The sequence below is a fragment of the Microtus ochrogaster genome, unplaced genomic scaffold (assembly GCF_000317375.1).
Source record: "Microtus ochrogaster isolate Prairie Vole_2 unplaced genomic scaffold, MicOch1.0 UNK149, whole genome shotgun sequence".
Classification (NCBI taxonomy): domain Eukaryota; kingdom Metazoa; phylum Chordata; class Mammalia; order Rodentia; family Cricetidae; genus Microtus; species Microtus ochrogaster.
The window spans coordinates 33,352-41,264 of NW_004949247.1; the positions used below are offsets into that span (position 1 = coordinate 33,352).

The window sequence follows — 7,913 nt, forward strand, 5'->3', positions numbered from 1 at the left end:
TGGAATTAGTAGACCACATTGGGCAGCCACTCTGTAGTAGTGAGATCAGCAGGCTGCGTCCCTGCCACCGGGCAGGAGCGCGGGTCCTTTGTTCCATCCCACCCGGCTAGCTTATACCCCGAAACAATTACACGGAAACTGTATTCATTTAAACACTGCCTGGCCCATTATATCTAGCCTCATATTGGCTAACCCTCACATCTTAATTAAGCCATTTCTAATAATCTGTATGTCACCACGATGTCGTGGCATACGGGGAAGATTCTAACCTACGTCCATCTCGGGTCAGATAGCCATGGCGTCTGCCTGACTCTGCTTTCTTTCTCCCAGCATTCTGTTCTGTCTACTCCACCTATCTAAATTCTGCCCTATCAAAAAGCCAAGGCAGTTTCTTTATTTGACCAATGAAAGCAACACATAGAAGGAAGACCCTTCTATACCAAAAGGAGTCTGGGATGGTGATGTAAGAAGAGGAAAAGTGGTGGGAAGTGCAGAAGGGAGAGGTGGAGATCAGAGGGGAACTCAGAATTGGGGGTGGAGGCGAGAGGTGGTTTAGAGAAAGACTGTTGGTGTGGCTGAAGCTAAAGATGTGTGTAGCAAAGACTCCTAGAAGGAACTCCTGGCTTGACTCAGGTTGCTGTGGGTGTGACAGGCTTAGACCACAGAACCACCTAGTTGTACTTTAATTATACTTTGCCAGTGACTCAGAGGGCAGGCTCTCCTGGGGAATGCATGAGATGCACCAGGAGGTTTAGGATCCTGGGGACTGGACAGCAGCTCTGCACCACTCAGATCATAGTCTCTGCCTCCCAGAGGGAAGGATGGCCATGGTCCAGAGAGAGCCTGTCAGCCAGTCAGCCTGTCATGCACTATTCATACCAGGTGCCTGGCACTTCATAAATCTTTGCACACATCCTCTTCCCTCTGCAGCTCCAGTTATTAAACCTGTTGCTCAGGGTATGGCAAAGAAGGCAGTCGCCAAGCACTGTCTTTCCACCCAGGCTCTGTGCTCCTCCATTCTAAGGATCATCTGTCTGTGGTCCATGCTGCTAGCCGGTGAGTTGCCATGGTCTAAGTGAAGGGGTACTGGGAATGTAGCATATGGGAGGCAAAAGAGGGGCAAGGAGGTTGGAGTCTGCTATTGAATCATGAGGTACCAGTCTCCTGAAGGGAGCTCCTGAAATCTCTAAAACATATCGCTGCACAGGGCACTTTCCTAGGCCCTGTCACTACCATGTCCAGGGGAAGACCAAGAAAGTTACCAGGTGAAGACAAATAGTGAAGTCAAGACGTCAGGGGGGTATCCTGGTGACACCACCAGCCCTCGGGCATACTGAGGTTCACAGAAAACCTAAACTGAGTCAGGAGAACCAGGGTGATAGGCAAGATGCCAGGGTTCCAGACCCCACCAAGAGGCTCAGACAGCTAACTCCCTTGGTCATAAGGCAGTCCATGATCTGAAGGACTGTCTTTCCAAGGAATTTTCACAAGCTCTCTGCCATTCCTGAACTTATTTGTTTTCTAACATTCTTTACTATGGTCCCAAGGTATTTTTCCAACAAATCACAATAGATGCTTCCAAGACAAGGTAGCCACAACCACCCACTTTCTCATTTTCCCCCTTATGTTTTTGCTTTGTTTGGTTTGGTTTTTGAAAGGTCTCACTGTATACTTCCAGCTGTTCTAGAAATTACTATGTAGAATAGGCTGGCTTTCAACTCATTTAGATCTGACTAACTTTGCCTCTCCAGTGCTCGGATGAGAGTTCTGTGATGCCATGCCCAACTGAGAGCCTGCATCTTAAAGTCAGGCATGATCCAGACATGAAGAAATGGGAATGGGATTCAAAGCCACACCCTCAGTGGTATACTTCCTTCAGCCAGGCCATACCTCCTAAACCTACCCAAACAGCTGCCACCAACTGGGGACCAAGTATTTAAGCATCCTGCTCTACAGAGAATAGGGTCATTCAAATAACCACACTAGACATTCACAGGAGCACATCTGGGCTCATCCCTGAGTGACAGGGCAGTAATGAAGCGGTGCAGAAAGAATGACTGCACTTGCTGTTGGGCAGAGTGATCGCTTTTGTTGGGACCTGATCTCTGTGACCTAGGAAGACAATCTGAGTCTGTCTTTGAGGAGGTTAAGTTTTTACTGTTTTTTTTTTAAGATTTATTTTATGTTTTGACTGCATTTATGTATGTTTAAAACACATGTTTCTGGTCCCCTTAGAGGTCAAAAGAGGGCATTGGAGCTCATGGAACCGGAGCTATGGCCAGTGGTGAGCAACCACGTGTGGTAGCTGAGAATCAAATCTGGATACTCTTCAAGAACAACTAGTGCCCTTAACCACTGCACCACCTCTCTAGCCCCAAAGGTTTAGTTTTAACTATGGGCACAGGAGTCTGGAGTTTTCATGGGACAGCAACTTTCAACTTCTTGGTCATCTGTTTTGTCTTTAATTATTAAAAGCCAGCCACATTTGGGTGGGGTAATCATCTATCTATATTTAGCAATCTTGCCTCCTCTTAGCCCACTCTTTCCAACTTTAAGCAGTTAAGACCCAGGCTGTCTCTTCTGTACTCATTAATGTTACTGCCTCCTGACTACTCTACCCTATGGGATCTTTTTTGAGCCATAGTAGAGGGTTCTAAGTTATAAATACACTATCCTAATCCCACCCCAGCCTTGAGCCATCAACATCCCCGAGCTCCAGCAATGCTGGTGCCCTCTCCCTGGTCCTTCCCTCTGTGCTTCTCAGCAGGGATGCTCCAGCATCCACAGACAGCATGGACTCTGCACACTTCCCCTGGAGATGTTTGCCGTTCCATCCACTCTGGCACATGCACTTCTCTGAGATTCTTGATCCCCATTCTTGTAGTGCTAGATTGAACAAGTCTAGATGTTCTTTGTTCTGTAGTGTGGGCTAGTCTCTGACCAGGTCCTGGAAGCCATTCCTGGAGCCCTGCAGTATCCAGGAGACCTGGCATGTGCTGTTCTGGTTTTATTCTGTTGCTGCGATAAACCCTCTACCAAATGCAACTTAAGGGAGAAACATGATTTTGTTCAGTGTTCTATTGCTGTGAAGAGACACCTTGACCATGGCAACTCTTATAAAAGAAAGCATTTTCAGAGGTTTAGTCCATGATCCTCATGATGAGGAGTATGTTGGTACCCAGTTAGAGTTCTACACCCAGATCCAAAGGTAGCACGAAGAGAGAGACTCTGGGCTTAAGATTGATTTTCTAAGATTTCAAAACCCACCCCCAGTGACACACTTCCTCCAATAAGACTACTACGTCTACTCAAACATGGCCACACTCCTAATCCCTCTTAGGAAGTGCCATTCCCTGATGATTAACTGTTCAAATACATGAGCATATGAGAACCATTCTTATTCAAACCACCACAACCATGGCCTTGTGTAGTTTTTAATCCTGGGCATCTGCCAGGGCCTGTGCCCTTCTCGCTGGGCATCCTTTCCATGCTTGTCAAACAATAGTTGCTGATGCTTCCCCCATGGACGTGTTTCATATCACATATCCTTTGGCACATGTACTTCAAAGAGCCTTTACACACACCCTTCACGTCCAGCTTTAGAAGTTCTGGGCTTTCTGTTCCATGCAGTATGGACCAGCCTCTGACCAGGTTCCTGCAAGCCACTCCTGGAGCACATGGGCATTGTCTCCAGAAAATTCTGGCTGTTTACTATTAAGTACTGCATGTCCAAAGCATGGGGAGAGAGCTGAGTGGTAGCAGGCCTGCTTCACAATCATGAAGTGTAGTAATAAGGGTGGCAGGCTGCATTCCACCCGGCTCCCGCACGGCTAGCTTTATACCCGGAAATAATTACACACAAACTGTATTCTTTTAAACACTGCCTGGCCCTTTAGTTCCAGCCTCTTATTGGCTAATTTTCACATCTTGCTTTAACCCATTTCTAATAATCTGTGTAGCACCACGAGGTGTGGCTTACCAGGAAAGATCTTAACCTGCCTCTGTGTCGGGTAGGAGAATCATGGTGACTGCCTGACTTGACTTCTTTCTCCCAGCATTCTGTTCTGTCTAGTCCGCCTACCTAATTTTCTGTCCTATTAAAGGGCCAAGGCAGTCTCTTTATTTAACCAATGAAATTAACACAGAACAGAAGACTCTCCCCCATCAATGAAGACTTGGTTTTGATCCCAAGAGCTCCTGTAATAGAGTCAGGCATGATGTTGTGTGCTTTTACTGTCAGTACTAAGAAGGCAGAGGCAGGAGAACCCTGGAGTCAGTGTCAAGCCTACTTGGTGAGTCTCAAGGGTTTTAGATAGAGACCTTGTCTAGTCAATACTGCTGTGACACACTTGTAAGAGGTTCTAGAAATATTTTCCTCACTAAAATCTGGAGGTCTGACTGTAATTGTTTCCTTCTAAGATTTTATTATTATTATTATTACATATTTGGACATTATTATATCAGGGATGCTTTCTTTCCATCATCTTCATAAATCCCTATTCCTGCCATAGTAAAACAGCATCATTTCACCAAACTTCTAATTGGATTTTTTTTGTAGAAATCCCTACTACACATTTCACTGTGATCCATCTTAAAGAGCTGAGTTTGTGACCTTTGCTTTACAACCACAAAGTTAGTTCTCTTCTCACAAGGGCTTATGTTCATGTCCACCAATTTTCCAGAAGTGGGTACTGTGTGAGAAAGGATCCAAGCCATTAAAGAGTAAATTCAAGACTGAAGAGTGGTAGGAAGGAGAAATTAGAGTTAGGGAAAACCACGGACATAAAAGAAACAGGTGGTAGAAGAGGCAAAGAGGAGAAGGGATGAGGAAACTGGTTGAAAGGGACAGGAAAGAAAGTCCCCAAGCCTGCAGCAGCGCATCTCAGAGCAGAAGTTTTAAAGTGTGAGAAGGGAAAGAGGTTTTTTTTTAATCTGCATTTTTAGTATAATTATATTGAAAACTTGTTAAAAGTTCTTTTTAAAATTATTAGCTTAGATTTCAGATCTACACACACACACACACACACACAAACACACAAACACACAGGAGAATATATATGTCCATGTCTCACTAGATCTTGCCTGATTGTTTGTCCAGCCTGCAGAACATAACAGCCATAGGGTGTGGTGTCTTCTGTTGCTGGTAGGGAAAGTCTCAGAGACCAGCAGCCATAAGTGTGCTGGGAAACAACTGCCCGAGGACAGGGAGAGAGGTTGAGGGCTTTAAGCAGGTCACAGATAGAGATCTTTTTTTTTTTTTTTGAGAATGAGTTAGGGGTGTGGTTTAATGTGGGAGAATTGGGCATCTGATGCCCAACATTGTTGTGTGAAGGGGCCCAGTGGGAACACAGTGAGTACTGTGCTCACAGGTGGCACCTCATCCTCCCATGACAAGTGGCAGTGTTATGCAAGGAGGCCTTTCCTAAACTCCTAGACTCCATGTAGAATTTACCATGTATTCTCTGATGCCTCCTTTCCCTGTTTGTTCAGTAGATCTCAGTCCCAGGAACACAGATACTGCTTAATGTATTTTAGTTCTTAATACCTCATATAAGTCACTAAAAGTACTTGTGAGATAAGTCTTTTGTGTAACATAGTGTGCATCTGAGGGTCCTACCACCCTAAGACAGTCAAAGATGGCACAGAAACAAGGATTCAGAAGCTGGTGGACTTCTTGACTAGAGGCTTCTCTTCCTGCCTTCTTGCCCTTCAGAGAAATTCTGTGTGTCATCTAGTGTCGTAGACCATGAGTCCTGTGACTTTCTGCTCCCTCTTTGTAGCTCACCTGCTTGTTTCTCTCACAGATGCAAACTCTCTTACTTGTAACGTCATTGTCAAGGCTGGCACCACACCTGGACAGCCCTGGTGTGAAGGGCAGTGCTCAGTGGATGAAGAGCCTTTACTTCAATATAAGGACAGCAAATTCACACCTTTGGGTGACCTGGGAAATGCAGCAAATGGGACTCAAGTGTGGATGGATATGAGCCAAAAGCTGGAATACTTGTGGAAAGAGCTCAGGAAGATGTTGGCTAACACTAAAAAAGAGATTACCAAGATCAATGGTAAGTGTGGGATTGATTGCTGGAGCAGAGACAGGTGGCAAGAGAGAAGAAGGGCAGAGCACATGTGGGAATGGGATGGTGGCTGTATCTGTGTGAGATGGAGTTGAGCATTGGTCCAACCTTGGAAGCATGTGGTACCCCGTGGGTAACAAAGGACAAGTCATGTGGAAATGATCCTGGCTCATAAGCTGGTGGGAAAGTCTTGATCTTTGGAGAAGTGATGGATCTATGAGAGTGAAGCATGATGGTATTGTGTGTGGTTCACAGGTCAGCCCACTTTACAATCCACCATGCTTTCTCAGTATGAACACGGACAAATTGTTGGTGCCTCCTGGAAATTTAACATCAGTGGAATGTACACCTTCATCCTCAATACAATGAATATGAATTGGACACTGATTGATCATGAAGCTAGTGGTATCATGAATACATGGAAGGATGATGAACACTTAATAAAAGATCTCAAGACAATATCCACAGCAGACTGCAGTTATTGGCTCAAGGAACTTTTAAAGTACCAGAAGGAAAAGCCAAGTAGGTATTACCTAGATCATCAGGGGGCAACTCCATTCCATTTGATATACTGGGTGGGAGATTTCTTGGTTGTCTTCCTGTCTGAGATCCAGTGATGACAACAAGGACAAAAGGGGAAGGAAGCTCTTTGCAGATGAGGTGTATGAGGCGTGTATGTATGTGTAATAATTTAATCACCATGCATTCCTGCGTTGATGGCAATTTTTTGCATCATTCATTTTATTTCTCACCCTCTTCTATCTCATTAATTGTTCTCTCATTGTGGTTCTCACTGATCATCACAGTCTGAGCACCTTGTATTTCCTGACCTTTCCCCCATTCTGCACTCACTGTTGATTTTCATCTCACATGACCTGTCTTCTTCCCTGGCACCATCCTCACGGTCATCTCATGCCTCCTATCCTGCCAGAGGAAAGATGAGGCCCCATCATAACCTTGCTTCCCCAATCATAGTTCCATGAGTCTTTGAGGACAGAAGACAGGCTTCCTCTCCCTTCCCAATCAGGATCCACCTAAACAGGTGTTTCATAGCAACAGGGGTGGAACTCTGTGTGTCACTGAATTGCATGAGCACCAAGAAACTAAAGTGAAATCTCCTTAGATCTGAGGTCTGGTCAAAGACTCAACTGTGTTTCCACTTCAGCCTTGCCAACTGCTTCTCCAGATGTGGTCCAGCCTTCATCCATGGCCATCAAGACCAACATCTCTGTCCCGCTGATAATTCTCACGTGCTTGCTCCTGAATCTTCTTCTCTGAAGAGAATACTTGGTAATTACAGGTACTGAGGGCAGTGTTGGGAGTGCGGTAAGAAACAGGTGGGTGAGGAGCAAGGACAAAATCCCCGAAGTCCTGATCTTGTCCCTCAACTGTATCATCTTGTTGTGAAGGAGGCAGGATACATGAAGTTCATGTCACCTACTAGCAATAACATGTGCATGTTCTTCACAGGACAGGAATCATATCACAGACCAGTTGGGAATGAGGAGGGAACACAGCAGGTGTCTGATCAGAGCAGGTTCCTAATCAGGAGGGTCCTGTGATGCAGATGTGCACACAGCAGGAACACAAAAGAACACGCTAGTTCCACTTAGGGTGTAAAGGGAAGAGCATTCCATCTTGCAGACAAAAATAAAGAGATATAAATAAAAAGATGACCCAGTGGCAAGAACACCTGCTGCTCATGCATCAGACCAGAATTCTATTCCCAGAACCCACATGGTAGTTCATGACTATACAACTCTAGGTCCAGGAAAACCTGCCCTTTCTTCTTCTTCACAGAGCCCAGGTATTCACACAGTGCACATACAGACATGCAGG

The 7,913-nt window shown here is 45.3% G+C and overlaps 1 protein-coding gene across 1 annotated transcript in view; it reads left to right on the forward strand.

The window, feature by feature from the left end:
* LOC102000986 (retinoic acid early-inducible protein 1-epsilon-like) overlaps nt 1-7,352 on the forward strand; it is a gene marked incomplete at its 5' end in the record, with an annotated part of 11,164 nt that extends 3,812 nt beyond the window's left edge. Inside the window, 4 exons of the mRNA XM_013355514.1 lie at nt 931-1,056; nt 5,805-6,062; nt 6,330-6,596; nt 7,240-7,352. Of these exons, the coding sequence (XP_013210968.1) occupies nt 931-1,056; nt 5,805-6,062; nt 6,330-6,596; nt 7,240-7,352 (764 nt within the window). The remainder of the gene's footprint in view (nt 1-930; nt 1,057-5,804; nt 6,063-6,329; nt 6,597-7,239) is intronic.
* Between the last annotated feature and the right edge of the window lie 561 nt (nt 7,353-7,913).